The following is a 16652-nucleotide window of genomic DNA, read 5'->3' as shown; positions in this document are numbered from 1 at the left end:
ATATACATATGAGCTGACATGTATACAAATACCACCTGTGAATCAAAAGGAATCATACAGCAAATAATTAGGACAACTGAGAAGAGTAGTGATTGAATCAACTGATAATTAGGATTAATTATTCTGTCAGAAAAAGTAAGTGGAGCTTGGCAGACTAAGTTGAATTGGACATCACTGAAATTGGAAACGAGACCACATATATTTGTGAAATGGACGAGGATGCGTTGTCGGTTATCCCTATTTTCAGTGTTAATTGTCCTAACCTAGAGTTGGAATTCACTCATTTAGCATAAGCATTAGTAATGGCATATGATGCTAAAAGCAAGCTTATAGAGCAATGGTTTTTGACCTGTTTTTAATAATGGCACCCTTAAGTATTTATTTTTTTGAGCTGACTGGGCTAGCTGGGTGGGTAAAGTGCCTGCCTGGCAACCCGAAGGTCGCGGGTTCGATTCCCGCCTCGGGCTTGGATCAAAGTACTGCAAAAAAACCTTGGGAGGTGCATTATGGCCACAGAAGCCTATGCGCCAACAACTACCAAAAAAAAAAAAAAATTATTTTTTGTGGCACCCCTACTCAGTTTTCTGCGTGTTAGATCAGATTCTCTCTGTGTATATACATATATATAATATTAAAAAATGCTATATGATAGTTATTATAATAATATAATTATAAGGATGTACCTTTTTATAATGAAATAAATACTTAAATTTAACCACTGTTAAATTTAAGTATTTAACAGTGGTTAAAAGAAACCACTGTTTCTTTTAACCACTGTTAAATACTTAAAGAAAAAAAAAAAAAAACTTATCCATTCGCTCCAAAAGTTTGTCCAGCAAACTTCAGTTTCCATCTCTCAGCCCATCTCCCCAACTTTTCTCATCCTGTTGCAGCAGTGTACCTGCCGACCTTTGTGTCATCTGCTAACTTATACATTAAGTCTTATATCTTTCAAAAAGGATTATTCTGCTTCTCTACTTATCTTCAATGACACTCTGATTTCTAGGTAAGATCATATATCTCTTTTGGGGAATACCCTAAATTTTAATCTCTCTTGGCATAAGCACATTTAAAATATTGCTTCCCTTGCAACTAAAAAACTGGGTTTTCTCTTTTGCTCTTGGTGTTAATTTCCTTCCAGTTAGCTGTTCACTCTGTACAAATTGCAAATTTGCCTTGCCATGGAAATTGTTTCGACATCTGGGGCTGTGTCCACAAAGCCTCTCTCTCTCAGGCTTTTAGATTCCATTCAAGAGGGCAGTTAGGTTAATTAATGACTTATCTCTAACAAATTCTCTTTGCTCTCTGTCTCATACAAATTTTGTTACTGTTGCATGTCTTTTTTATAGATACTTCCATTGGCACTGTTCTTCTGAATTGTCTTCTATAATTCCCACTGTTTCTTCTAAACCAGTCTGAACACATGCCGCAACCATTCGACATCCTTTTATTGTCCAACTTCAAACTCACAAAACTAACTTTTCTTCATCATTTATTCATTAGCATTAGCAGAGTAATATGATGCAAGAAAGCAAGCTATATAGCATCAGCCAAAAAAAAAAAAAAACCTCTTCCCATTCACCCATCCTGCCTTGAACTTATTTAAGTTGCTGACCATCCACTACAACAGATGGAGGTGCCTGTGTAGCCAGGTGGGCAGGAGCAGCAGTGCATAGCACACGCTTCTTGATTAGACCGGGGTTCAAGCCCGTGACCACCAAATACGGAGGATGCGGAAAGGTCAGGTAATGACCACCGCATATCCCCGGAGCAATATGGCCTTAGTTGCTAATGCTCCTTAAAAACCAAATAACAACAACAGATGGAAGTTTGTTCCAACTATCAACCACCTGTTGACTAAAGGCAAATTTCCACACATCTATTCTACAATTGTCTTTCCTAAATTTGAACTTATGCCCCTCAGGTGAGTCATCTGAGCAAGAGGAATTCATTCAACTTTCATTTTCTGGAACAGCCTCCCTTCAACCCATGCACAGTACTATGTGACCTCTGATGCTTGTGGTTCTCATAAAAAAAAAATAAAATTGCTTCCTCTTGTTGCATCTGTAACATGCTGCTGTACCGTAGAAAACAATCATCCAAGAAATCTGTGAAAGTCTTGAATATGTGTGAGTGAGCAATCTACAAATTGCAGTCAACATCTGGAAAGTTAAAATCCCCTATTATAAGACATTCTGGGTTACCGGCCCAGTCCCTTTCTCTGTGTGGTTCTTTGGTATACTCATCAGTCATTAGGCCTATAACACACTCCTACTCTCAATTTTGTGTTCCCAGTGCTTATATCCAACCAAGCTGACTGAACATTGTATTGGTCAACCATGTAAACTGGATGCACTGCCTTAGATTTAATGTTTCTTAACTGAGAGCAATATCTCTCCTGTTCTGTCTGTTCTTCCTGTATGCATTGTAATCCCCATATTTAAATTCAGCATCACTTATATCCTAGTGACACCGTGTTGCTGCCATTCCTGCAATGTGTGCATTTGATGACATGATCAGTACCTCAAATTCATCAAATTTATTTACAATGCCCCTAGCATTAGTGTACCTGCAGGTATACATGCACATGTTCTTAATTTAATTACCCTAAAGCAGCCCACATATTTGTGTTCCATGATGACCTACAGCAGGGCCTGAAATCCCCGACACCTTCCTTTCCAGGCTGCTGCCTGTTCCAATAGAAGCTGTGTAAGAATCACTTTCACCTCTGCCTGCGGTTCTAGTTAATCTATTAGTTTGTGTATCCATCCAACTTAGTGGTATTCTGATTCGCCTATCAATAGCATCTGGAAATATTCTTACACCCCCTTCTATTCAAGTTTATCCCATCCCTGTGAAAACAGCCTCTCCTGTTAACAAGCACAGACCATGCTGAAAAAAATTCTGCTTCATTGAGCCTTGCACATTCTCTCTAGGGACAAATTGATTGACAGGTTCTCAATGTTCTCAATATTAAAGGAGGCAACAGAGGAAGTAAGCACACCCTTAGCCATAATTATGAGAGCTTCCTTGGACTCAGGGGAGGTACCCACAGACTGGAGATGTGCAAATGTGACCCCAATTCACAAAGGAGGATCAAAGGCTGACACAAGTAATTATAGACCTGTGAGTTTAACTTCTGTTCCAGGAAAATTAATGGAGGCACTAGTTAAAGAAGCACTGCAGGATCATTTAGACAAGACTTCAGTTATAGCTCGGACACAGCATGGTTTTGTTAAGGGGAAGTCTTGCCTGACCAATTTGATTGGATACTATGATGCAGTCACAAAGGAACTGGATGCAGGGAATAACTTTGATATTATATACTTGGATCTTAGAAAGGCTTTTGATACTGTTGCACATGGAAGACTGCTGCACAAATTGGAGCAGTGTGACATTGGAGGCAAATTGCTGCTGTGGATAAAGGGGTGGCTGAGGGGGGAGAAGACAGAGAATGGTAATCAATGGACACTGCTCGTCGTGGACTAATGTTATTAGTGGAGTCCCTCAGGGCTCAGTGTTGGGTCCATTATTGTTTTCTGTATTCATAAATGATATTAATGATGGTATATCAAGCTTAATGTCGAAGTTTGCAGACGATACAAAGGTAGGCAGGGTTGTCAAGGACACTACTGACACTATGCTGCTGCAACAGGATCTGGAAAGGTTGAGCAGATGGGCTGAGAGGTGGCAAATGAAGTTTAACATTGACAAATGTAAAGTACTACACATGGGAAACAGCAACCCCAGAGCAATGTATCAACTCTGTGGTACTACACTGACAGTGGTAGAGAATGAAAGGGACCTGGGGGTGATTGTGCAGGCAGATATGAAGTTCTCTGAGCAGTGCAGACGGGCTGCAAGAGTAGCTCATGGTGTATTGTCAATGATATATAGGAATTTTTCTAGCAGGGATAAGAAGGTGATTATTCCCTTGTATAAGGCAATGATCAGGCCACACCTAGAGTACTGTATACAGGTCTGGAGGCCTCATTTCAAGAAGGATGTAGAGCTGCTGGAACGAGTACAGAGAAGGGCAACAAGATTAGTGAATGGAAAAAAAGGGGTGCTCTTACGAAGAAAGGCTTAAGTTTTGCAAATTACAGTGTCTGGAGACTAGGCACCAGCGAGGTGATCTGATAGAGGTGTATAAAGCCTTGAATGGTTTGAGCATGCTCAATGCTGATGGGATTCTTCCTCTCGCTCAGAATAATCACCTGAGAGGGCATAAATTCAAATTGAGGAAAGACAGATGTAGGATAGATGTGTGGAAATTTGCCTTTAGCCAGCGGGTGGTTGGTTGGTGGAACAGACTTCCATCCCTTGTCGTGGAAGTTGATAGCCTAAATAAGTTTAAGGCTCAGCTGGACAGGTATTTTGAACGAATAGAGGGGTGAAGTGGAAGTGGTTTCTTTCTTTTTTTTTTTTTTGGCTGATGCTGCATAAGCTTGCTTTCTTGCATCAAATGCCTCTACTAATGCTAATGTCTACTTCCTCCTATTGTGTCTGGGCAGAATTGCATGCACTTTCAAATTCAGGCCTAACTCGCCAGTTTTTCTCCAACATTGCCATGTACTTGTGAAATAAGCCCTCAAATATCTTACTCTTAATATTATTAGTTCCAACATATACAACGTCACCTTTTGTGCCCTTAAAAGATGATATCTGCATTAAATCATCTACTTTTGTCTCTGGCAGACATACCCTTGTCCTATTCCACCACAAAAAAGAAGAGACCATTACATGGGCTCTTCTTTTTGTACAACATATTTCTACAATATTTTGCCACAATGGATAAAGGGGTGGTTGAGTGGGAGACAACAGAATGGCAATCAGTGGACACTGCTCTTCTTGGACTAATGTTATTAGTGGAGTTCCTCAGGCTTCTGTGCTGGGTCCATTGTTATTTTGTGTATTCATCAATGATATTGATGAGGGTATATCAGGCTTAATGTCCAAGTTTACAGATGATACAAAGTTTGGCAGTGTTAATGACACAAAGGACGGTATGGTACTGCAACTAGATCTAGATGAGTTGGTTAAATGGGCTGAGAAGTGGCAACTGAAGTTTGACAAATGCAAAGTATATGGGTAGCAGTAACCCAAGAGAAATGTACCAACTGTGTGGTACTACACTCAGGGAAGTGGAGAGTGAAAAAGACCTGGGGGTAAATATGTAGTCATGTATGAAGTTTGCTGAGCACTGCAAATGGGCTGCCAGAGCAGGTCATGGAGTTTTGTCAATGATATATAGGAATTTTACTAGCAGGGACAAGGAGGTGATTATCCCGTTGTACAAGGCCACACTTTGAATACTGTGTACAGGTCTGGAGGCCTCACTTTAGGAAGGATGTAGAGTTGCTAGAATGAGTACAAAGAAGGGCAACAAGATTGACAAGGGGAACAAAGGAGTGCTCTTACCAAGATAGACTTAATTTCTGCAAAGTGTATTGCCTGGAGACTAGGCACATGTGAGGTGATCTGATTGAGGTATATAAGGCCTTGAATGGGTTGAGCAAGCTCAATGCTGATGGGATTGTTCCTCTTGCTCAGATTAAGAACCTGATGGGGCATAAATTCAAACAGAGGAAAAACAGTTGTAGAATAGATGTGTGGAAATTTGATTGATGGAACAGACTTCCATTTCTTGTTGTGGAAGTTGATAGCTTAAATAAATTTAAGTCTGAGCTGGACAAGCATTTGGTGTGAATAGATGAGTGAATTGGGAGGGGGTTTTTTTTTTTTTTTTTGGCTGATGTTGCATAAGCTTGCTTTCTTGCATTGTATGCCTCTGCTGATGCTAGTGCTCAAGTAACTTGTGACTCAGCAGAACCTCTTATTGCAGTAAGGCTATTTTGATAAGGAGCTCGACCCCATCTTTCCTGTCTTTCCTAAATACATTATATGTGCAATAATGGAATTCGTCATCCAATTTTTTTTGGGTGTCACCGCGTTTCTGCTATCCCTTTTATGTCAGAATCATTTATCCTAACCAGTAGCTCTAGTGCAGCCATCTAGATAAGAATGGCTGCACTGGAATTTCATAAATTATGGCAGGCATTTTGGCTGAATTGGAAACTGATATGAAAGCTGAAGTTAGTATTTTGAAAAAAATACTTGGTTTCTTGGGTTTTATCGCTTTCAAAAAGTTGTTGTATTCATTGTCAATACCTTGGTCCTTAAAGGTCTGCAGAAGTTCAAACTTGTTCCCAAGTTTCAGTACATATTCCTTTTTATATTACATGAATTACGTCGAGCAGTATCACAAACAAAACCAAGTGCAGTTGGACCAGACAATATACACTATGATATGCTTAAACACCTAAAGCAGAAAGAGATAGAAAACCTCCTTCAACTGTACAACCACATATTTCTAGAAAACCAATATCCTGAAGCGTGGCATCATGCAATAGTATTAGCTTTCCAAAAACCCAATAAAGATCAGAAGGACCCAAACAACTATCGTTTGATAGCCCTCACAAGCTGCTTAAGCAAAGTGCTAGAGAAGATAATCAACAAAAGATTAGTCTGGTTTTTTGAGACAACTAACTGGTTCACCAATATGCAGTGTGGGTTTAGACACAATCGATCCACATTAGATCACCTTGTATGAATAGAAGCAGATATAAGAGATGCATTTATAACCTCAAAGCATAAGGTTACTGTATTTTTTGATATAGAAAAGGCCAACAGCATGGAGACATGGTATATTACAAGACATCCACGATGCAGGACTCTGAGGACATTTATCACTATTCATTCAAAATTTCATGAAAAATAGAACATTTCAAGTTAGAGTACAAAACACAATGTCAAAATCATATAAACAAGGAGTTCCCCAAGGGTCTGTCCTGAGTGCCATACTATTCTCTATAAAAATAAATAGCATCACAAAAGAACTACCACCCACAGAGTCATATGCACTATATGTAGATGACTTCAGTATTTCACATCAAGCACAGAACATGGGAACAATAGAAAGACAACTACAATGTGCAATTAACAATGTCAGTCATTGGGCCCAGAAAAACGGGTTTAGAATATCAAAACAAAAAACAGTCTGCGTACATTTCTGTAGAAAACGAAATTTACACCCTGAACGTGAACTAATATTGTAAGGTAACACAATACCAGTTAAAGTGTAAAATTTCTTGGACTTATTCTAGACAACAAGTTGACCTTTGTAGAACATATAAAAGAACTATGAATAAAATGTATGAAACAACTTAATATTCTTAAAGTCTTAACAACAACATCTTGGGGGGCAGACCGTTATACCCTGCTCAACTTGTATAAAGCATTTGTAAGGTCAAAAATAGATTATGGAGCACCGGTTTATGCATCAGCAAGAAAGAGTGCCCTCAAATGGCTAGATCCGATTCACCATAGTGCAATACGAAGAGCAACAGGAGCTTTTCTGCACACACCCCCTATATACAGTCTCTATACAGAGGCTAATGAATCACCACTGTTCCTGAGGACACAACAGTTGTCACTGCTGTATGCTTACAGAATAAGACCCATAAGAGAACATCCGACTTGGACTACTTTATTCTCGCCAAAATGGGAAAACATATATAGGAACCGCAAAAGAGCAAACCAGCCTCTAGGCATCAGACTACAGGAGCTACTGATAACACATGATCTCAAAATAGATAATGTTGCAAACCAAGAAAGACATAGATCCACCATGGATAAACCATACCACAGCTTATGAACTCCTCACACAAAACTGGAATAAAAATACTTTATCAGGCAGCAACTTTCAACAACTGCACACAGCACATAGAATGCAATATCCCAATCACATACCAATATATACAGACGGATCAAAATCAGAGAACCATGTAGGAGCATCAGCAGTATTCCCAGATGTTACATTGTCACACTAACTCCCAAAAGAATGCAGTGTCTACACTGCAGAATTAGTAGCAGTTCAGATAGCCCTGGAGCATTTCAGAACCACCTACCACTTGAGAACAGTAATATATTGTGATTCATTAAGTGTAATCCAAGCCATACAAAACACAAGCAATATAACCCATCCAGTACTCTGGCAAATTAAGCAGATACTAACAGGCTTCATAAAAAAAAAACAAGAGATACTTTTCTGCTGGATGCCAGGACACAAAGGGATAAAAGGAAATGAAGAAGCGGATAGAATTGCAAAATCAACCACTAACCTTCAAGATCAATATTTTGCAATTCCACATAAGGACTACAAACCAATTATTAAAAATCGCTGTCTAACCCAATGGCAAGAACTCTGGCAAAAACAAACATGGAATAAATTATATGAAATAAAACCAAAAGTTGAGCACTGGAAAAACGAGCATAAGGAAATCAAGGAGAGAAGAAATTGTTCTGACCAGATTGCGGATAGGCCACACGCATTTCACAAATGGTTATCTATTACGTGCAGAAGAACCCCCAAGATGCCAAGTATGCAATACTATCCAAACAGTTAAACATATACTTATAGAATGTCCAACATATGAAAATGATCGACACCGAATTTTTTCATCATTATATAAAGGAAACCAAAACATCACCCTTAAAGATCTTTTAGGTGACAAGGAACACGTGTCAGATATTTTTAGATTCTTACAAACAATCAACATATACCAGCTGCTGTAAATAATAATATAATACCACAGAAACAGTTAACCTTTTACATTCGAACAAGATATATATAAAGAGAACATTCACTATGATCTCCGTTGTCAATGCGCCAATAAACACCAAAACAACAACTTTTTTATATTCTTTTGTTATTTCAAAGACTCTTATTATTTACCTGAGTCAGTTTTTTTCTTTCTCTTCTTACATCTATGTCAAGTCTGGATCTTACCATTCTATGATCACTTCCAACATTTGATCAACCTTGATCAGAATGGCAACATTGTTCACAATATAGCTTCTGTTAGCGAGGATGAAGTCAATTTCATTAGATGTTAATCCATTTTGGGCTCTTCCACTTTCTGTTCAGGCTTACCACTTTCTGTTCACCCTTTTCTTGAAAAGTGTTCATTACTGACATTCCTTTGAGATTCTGCAAATTCCACAAGTTTTTCACCTCTTTCATTTCTTTCACCAATTCTAAAATTTCCTATAGTTTCCCTTTCTGTGCTGTTTTGCCTCTTTCCAACCTTAGCATTGAATTCCCCCATAATGATGGTGCAACAAGTTTTCTGTTAATCTAGAAGTCTCTCAATTTTGGTGTACATTTCTTCAACCTCTTCATAATCATGGCTCAATGTTGGTGCATCATCATCATCATCAGCCATTTTCAATCCACTGCAGGATGAAGGCCTCTCCAGCAACTTTCCAGTTCCTTCTGTTTTGAGCACTGGCCATCCATTTACTACCCAAAAACTCATGAATTTCATCTATCCATCTCCGCCTTTGTCTTCCAGGTTTTCTTCTAGCTCCTCTTGGGTACCATTCTGTTATTTTCTTAGTCCATCTGTCATCATGTCTTCGAGCTATGTGTCCTACCCAAGACCATTTTAGTTCTTTAGTTTTGATAAGAATGTCCTTTACTTGAGTTTGCTGCCTAATCCATGTGTTTCTCTTCTTATCTAACAGTCTGATTCCCAATATAATTCGTTCCATTCTTTGCTGTGTAGTTCTCAGCTTCTCTTCCATTCTTTTGGTGAGTGCCCAAGTTTCACTTCCATAAGTCATGGTGGGGAGTATACATTGATTCATTATTTTACGTTTCAGACAAACTGGGATATTGCTCTTCAGTATGTGACTATATTTCCTGAATGCTATCCATCCAAAATTTATTCTTCTCTTGACTTCCAGCCATTTTTCATTATTACAGCTAATAATTTGTCTCAGATAAGTATATGATTCCACCTTTTCAATTACTGCTCCTTCAATCATTATTTCCCTTTCTGTGGCATACTTTTTCATCATTACTTTTGTTTTAGCCATATTCATCTTCATCTTTAGTCCAAAATCCTTACTAACTGTGCATAACTGATTAAGATTTTCCTCTAATTCTTTGGGATCTTGGCTTATGACCACAATGTCATCTGCAAATCATAAGTGGTTTAGGTACTCTCCGTTCACATCGACTCCTTTCTGCAACCAGTCTAATCTTCTGAAAGCTTTCTCAAGGGCAGCAGAAAACATCTTTGGAGATATTGTCTCCTTGTCGAACTCCTTTTTCGATTTTAAATTTGCTACTGTCTTTGTCTAGTCTAATAAAGGAGGTAGCACTCTCATATATTTTCTTCAAAATCATAATATATGGGGTATCTATGCCTTGTCTTTCCAGTGCCCGAAACATTGCCTTATGCTGTATTGAGTCAAATGCCTTTTCATAATCCACAAATGCCAGGCATAATGGTGTTTTATATTCATTTGCTTTCTCCATTAGCTGTGATATTACGTGAAGGTGATCCATAGTTGAGAATCCTGTCCTAAAGCCAGCTTGCTCTTTCGGTTGATTCTCATCAAGTATTCTTTCTAATCTGTTAGTAATGACCCTTGTGAACAACTTGTAGATGTGGGATAACAAGCTAATTGGTCTATAATTTCCAATTTCTGATTTATCTCCTTTCTTATGCAGCAAAACTATGATTGCATTATTCCACTGCTTAGGCGTCACACCTTTTCTAATGCACTTTGTGAAGAGCCTTGCCAGTTTTTGTGTTATGTCTCTTCCTCCCAATTTTATCAACTCTACAGTAACTTCATCTTCCCCCGGGGCTTTCCGATTCTTCATTTTCTTCAATGCATGTTCTACCTCATCAGGAAGAATATCGGGTATGTCGTATGTGTTGCTACTTTGCAATCCATCCTCCCCACTGCTCGTATCATTCCCTCGCTCCTTGTATTATTCTCTATAGTAGTCTTCTGCTATTTGAATTATGCCTTCTCTGCTGTTTATAAGTACACCATCGCTATTCTTCAGTTTCAGTATCATTTGTCTTTCTGTATTACTCCTCATGGCTGCTGATTTAAATCCTTTGTTTTCCCTTAATGCTTGTTCTATTTTTCTTGTGTTAAATCTTCTTATTAGCATTAGCATTAGTAGAGGCATTTGATGCAAGAAAGCAAGCTTATGCAGCATCAGCCAAAAAAAACCAAAAAAAAAAACCACTTCCACTTCACCCCTCTGTTCGTTCGAAATACCTGTCCAGCTGAGCCTTAAACTTATTTAGGCTATCAACTTCCACGACAAGGGATGGAAGTCTGTTCCACCAACCAACCACCCGTTGGCTAAAGGCAAATTTCCTCACGTCTGTCCTACATCTGTCTTTCCTCAATTTGAATTTATGCCCTCTCAGGTGATTATTCTGAGCGAGAGGAAGAATCCCATCAGCATTGAGCATGCTCAAACCATTCAAGGCTTTATACACCTCTATCGGATCACCTCGCTGGTGCCTAGTCTCCAGACACTGTAATTTGCAAAACTTAAGCCTTTCTTCGTAAGAGCACCCCTTTGTTCCATTCACTAATCTTGTTGCCCTTCTCTGTACTCGTTCCAGCAGCTCTACATCCTTCTTGAATTAGGCCTCCAGACCTGTATACAGTACTCTAGGTGTGGCCTGACCATTGCCTTATACAAGGGAATAATCACCTCCTTATCCCTGCTAGAAAAATTCCTATATATCATTGACAATACACCATGAGCTACTCTTGCAGCCCATCTGCACTGCTCAGAGAACTTCATATCTGCCTGCACAACCACCCCCAGGTCCCTTTCATTCTCTACCACTGTCAGTGTAGTACCACAGAGTTGATACATTGCTCTGGGGTTGCTGTTTCCCATGTGTAGTACTTTACATTTGTCAATGTTAAACTTCATTTGCCACCTCTCAGCCCATCTGCTCAACCTTTCCAGATCCTGTTGTAGCAGCATAGTGTCAGTAGTGTCCTTGACAACCCTGCCTACCTTTGTATCGTCTGCAAACTTCGACATTAAGCTTGATATACCATCATCAATATCATTTATAAATACAGAAAATAATAATGGACCCAACACTGACTCCTGAGGGACTTCACTAATAACATTAGTCCACGACGAGCAGTGTCCATTGATTACCACTCTCTGTCTGTCCTCTCTAAGTCTCTTTCTAATGGCTTTGCATAACTCAGTATACTCAATTTTCTCCCTGTCAGTGTTTTTCTTGCTCTTCATTTCTCGTCTTCGGTTCATCACGACAAGTGTTTCTTGACTAATTTTTCTTCTTTGGATTTCTGTTTCCCTATAGGTTTCTTGGGCTTTATCACTTTCAGAAAGTTGTAATATTCCTCGTCGATATCTTGGTCCTGAGCAATCTGCAGAAGCTCAAACTTGTTCTTAAGTTCCAGTACGTCCTGCTTTTTCTCCTCCTCTGTTATCTCAAAGACCTTTGTATTATTTACTCGAGTCAGTTTTTTCCTTTCCTACATCTATATCAAGTGTACATCTTACCATTCTGTGATCACTTCCAACATTTACCTTATTCAGGACGGTAATATCATTCACAATATATCTTCTGTTAGTGAGGATGAAGTCTATTTCATTAGTTGTTAATCCATTTGGACTCTTCCATGTCCACTTTCTGTTCACCCTTTTCTTGAAAAAAGTGTTCATTACTGACAGTCCTTGAGATTCTGCAAATTCCACAAGTCTTTCACCTCTTTTATTTCTTTCACCAATTCCAAAATTTCCTATAGTTCCTCTTTCTGCTCTGTTTTGCCTTTTTCCAACCTTAGCATTGAAGTCCCCCATAATAATAGTGTAGTGGGTTTTCTGCTCATCTAGAAGACTCAATTTCGGTGTACATTTCTTCAACCTCTTCATATATCATGTTGGTGCATATATCATTATAACCTTTAGTTTGAAATCCTGAATAGTAGTCTTGACACCCTTGGTGATGTACTTTTGAATTCTAAAACGTTGTGTTTTATATTTTTATTGACCAGAAAGCCAACTTCACCTTTGCTCTTGGGTGCCTCCACAGCCAGGTGGGCAAGAGCAGCAGTGCATAGCACACGCTTCTTGATTAGACCTGGGTTCGAGCCAGTGACCACCAAATACGGAGGATGCGGAAAGGTCAGGGAATGACCACCGCATATCCCCGGAGCAATAAGGCCTTAGTTGCTAATTCTCCTAAAAACCAAATAACAACAACCACCTTTGCTCTTTTCACTGTTTCCATTGGTGTACAGCAGATTTCCATTTGATAAACTTGTGATTCATTTCTTCTTGTTTCAGCCAAGCTGATGATATTCCAGTTCACATTTTATAATTTCTTTTCTAGCTCTAATATCCTATCTTCACCATTGAGTGACCATACATTGTAACAGGCCAAGTTCAGGTTCCGTGTATAGCAGCCTGGTCATATCCAGAGATGCTTCGCAGTTTTTTTCTACAACTCTGATCCTCTCGCTGCCTTAAGAGGGAGAGTGAAAGCTGCTGGGAACTGAGGGCTATTTGTTTCATTGTGTTGTTATATTTAATAAAGTGCTGGAGGGTTTGGTCTTTTCCTCTTCATGCTAACCAGGCATCTTAAAGAGAACTGCTCTACACATTCGTTGCCACCAAAGTATTGGGCAACATAACAGGGCTTACCAACGAGAAGGTGTGTATGATTTGATTTTAGGGAGGCAGGTCAACTGGACTTTTCCTAAATCTTCTAAAATAGAAAGATATTGGATCCATCAGTGTTTTTGACTGAGTGTCTTATAACACACACAGAATGCCAGTTCTCCTCTAAGCCCCTGTTGAAGGAAATGTATGCATATATTCAACTATAGCATCTTACCAATCATGACAATCACTACCACCAAAGAAATTTCAGTAATGGCTGTAGACACCTACTAACCATGTTATTAAGATAACTGGCTTTTCTGCAGCTGAACATTGATGCAGGCATTTGAACTGTTTTTATAAATGCTCTTCAACCCATCTTATGCCAACATCAAGATGAAACTGATGGACTTTGTTGATTTGAATGACTTTTCTAATAACATTATTTAGACCTGATAGACTTCTGTTCTAATACTCTACTAACTTCCTGTCAGCTAATAGCTGTTTCACCAGTTCTCATTATTTATGTTACCCTAAAGTAACTCTCTAAAATTCATGTTGCACATTTTTATTCTATTTGTATGTACTGACATCATCAATTTTGTACTATCTTTTTTCGTATATTCTTACTTTATTTCTTAATTAACCTCTTGATCATGTGCTAATAAGCTTTTGTTACCAATACAGTGCATCATATCATTTATCCTCCTAGACACTATGCTGTATCGTTGTGTTACCATAAATGATAAGAACAAACATTATTTACTGATTTATCTTTTGATTGTAGTCCTCATTCTATTGAATGAAGGTTCATTCAATTCAATAGAATTGAATGCCACGGTTCATTCAATTCTATTGAATGAACCGTGGCATTTCTCTTCTATGACTGCTTCAAACAAAGCTGTCTCTTTTTGTGAGGGTGATCCAAAAAAAAAGATCACCTGGTTTGATCCAGGTGATCTTTTTTTTTTTTTTTTTTCATTTTCTCAATTGTTTCAGAATGAGATTTCATAACTCTAATTACATTAGATTTTAAGTTGATTGAGTACTCTTGAGAATGGGATCAGTACTTCTACCACAAATTGTTCTCATTGTAAATTCATCTCCATTGACCCATTTGAATGTCAGTGATGACCTATATCAAACCAGTTAAGAACTTGTAACTTCATTTTTAAAGAATGAGATTTTTGTGGTCTTTTTGTTTTTTTTTTGCCAATTCATTTTCTAATAATATTTTTCATGTCTACTGTTTTTATGAATATAAATGACAAATGAACAAGCATGATGTTGACAGCACTGTATGTTAAGTTACTGAGCTAGCATGAAAGAAAGTTGTGTGCAAAAAAAGCAGAGTTTTTTGGTAGCTGTAGATATACAAAAATGTGGAAATTTAAAGCATGTATGACTAGACTTGACTGTATAAATTGCATCCCCTGATTTTTTTTTTTTTTCTTCTTCTTCTTTTACTTCTGCTAGAGGGTTAAGAATTCCTGAAATATATTGGAATTTATTATGTATAGAGCAGTTATTATTTTCTCATTTTTTAATTTTATTTTAGGGCTTTCAAAAAGGCTGTTAATGATGTTATTATGTCCAGAAGAGCTATTAGAAACATGAACACACTGTAAGTTAACTCATTTTTATTTTAAATGTCTAATATTTGACTGACATAAAAAAAAATAAATTTGATTGTACTCAGATTTTGCTTTCTATCTGTATAAAGGTGTTAATTTTGATCAATTTTTAATATTAAAATATAGTAAATTGTAAAATATGGCACTTTACAATCTGGAATTCTTTAAAATCCAGCACATTTTACAATAAAATCATCATTTTAAAATCTGGAGATATTAAGAAAGCAATTTGGCACTAATATCAATGATCATATATATCTTTAAGAATCCATGCAAAAAAAAAAAAGGGTGACATTTCTCACTTTATAAGGTGCTTGAAGTATTTGTCCTTTGACTTTTTCTGTTTGCAAAACCAGTTTAAACTGCACAAACAGTGTCGGATCACGCCAGTCGAGTGTAAGACATTTCACCATATGACAGTTTGCCATTTATGACAATTCAGTGCATAATAGTTTGTGCTTGACACTTTCTTTTATGTCAGTGCACATGACAATTGGTAAATATTGGAAAACAGGCCTGTGCATCGGGTTGCATATCATCCAAGTGTCTTGCGACGACTGACTAACTGCTTAAAATAAATTTAATCTTATTAAATTAAATTATATTAAATATTATTAAATTAAGTTTTATCTTATGTATATATCATTTATTTATTTTAATAAATTTATTTTAGCCAGTTAGTTGGTCGTCGCAAGAAACTTGGATGATAATTTGTAAATATGCCAATTATCAATACAGTTTAAATACTGGCCATAAAAGCAGATGAAAGGAAATGGTAGTCCTGCAAATACCTTATAATTTCTGAGGCAATATAGCTTTGACTGTATTGTAACTTTGAATTCCTACCTTTTTAGTGGTGTTATTCACTAAGCTTCATAACTTAGTGCAAACTGCCCCTACATTTGACATCATTTTAGGGCATCTGTGACAGAGAGAGAGACTGACTGAAAATGCTTAGTGTGGGTATTGCTGGAAAATGTATGCTTCATTAAATTTATGGTTAATGTCTTTCATAAACAGCAACCTATTGACTCATATAAACAATTGATTTAATTCCACATAACCAAAGTTTTTTTTTTTTTTTTTTGTGTGTTATAAAAGGGGAAAAAGAAAAAGAATTTAGGATGACCACATGATGTCAGCAGTTCATGAGATTGAGGATGAATGAGAGAGAGAGAAACAAACAAACAAAAACATCACCATGCTTAGTAGGAACATGGCTTGAAGCCCAGTCATTCTAGCACATTCATTTCTGTACTTTTGCTTGACAATTTGGCTACCACTGTCCAATATTAGTCACCCAGCCCATCAGTGAATGACTAAAGCAGGGAGGAAAATAACAGGCATCTCAAGGTTACTTGCTTGGCTTTTCACTGTATGCTAACACTATGTTAGTACATAGTGGAAAGCCAAGTGGGTGAGAAGGGAGGTCTAGTTGAGTGCCTTGACCGCCTGTTGTTTTTCTCTGTGCCATAGTTACAATG

The 16652-nt window shown here is 37.8% G+C and overlaps 1 protein-coding gene across 2 annotated transcripts in view; it reads left to right on the top strand.

Moving 5' to 3' along the window:
• sip3 (septin interacting protein 3) overlaps window positions 1–16652 on the top strand; it is a 224242-nt gene that overhangs the window by 105323 nt on the left and 102267 nt on the right. For both annotated transcript variants that reach the window (XM_090368846.1, XM_090368847.1), the window contains exon 8: window positions 15093–15158. In XM_090368846.1, the coding sequence (XP_090224972.1) occupies window positions 15093–15158 (66 nt within the window). The remainder of the gene's footprint in view (window positions 1–15092; window positions 15159–16652) is intronic.

Source organism: Mastigoproctus giganteus, chromosome 2, assembly GCF_048544385.1.
Source record: "Mastigoproctus giganteus isolate SK-2022 chromosome 2, ASM4854438v1, whole genome shotgun sequence".
Lineage (NCBI taxonomy): Eukaryota > Metazoa > Arthropoda > Arachnida > Uropygi > Thelyphonidae > Mastigoproctus > Mastigoproctus giganteus.
Note: the sequence above shows the minus strand (reverse complement) of the source record. Positions and strands in the feature narration are given on the sequence as shown.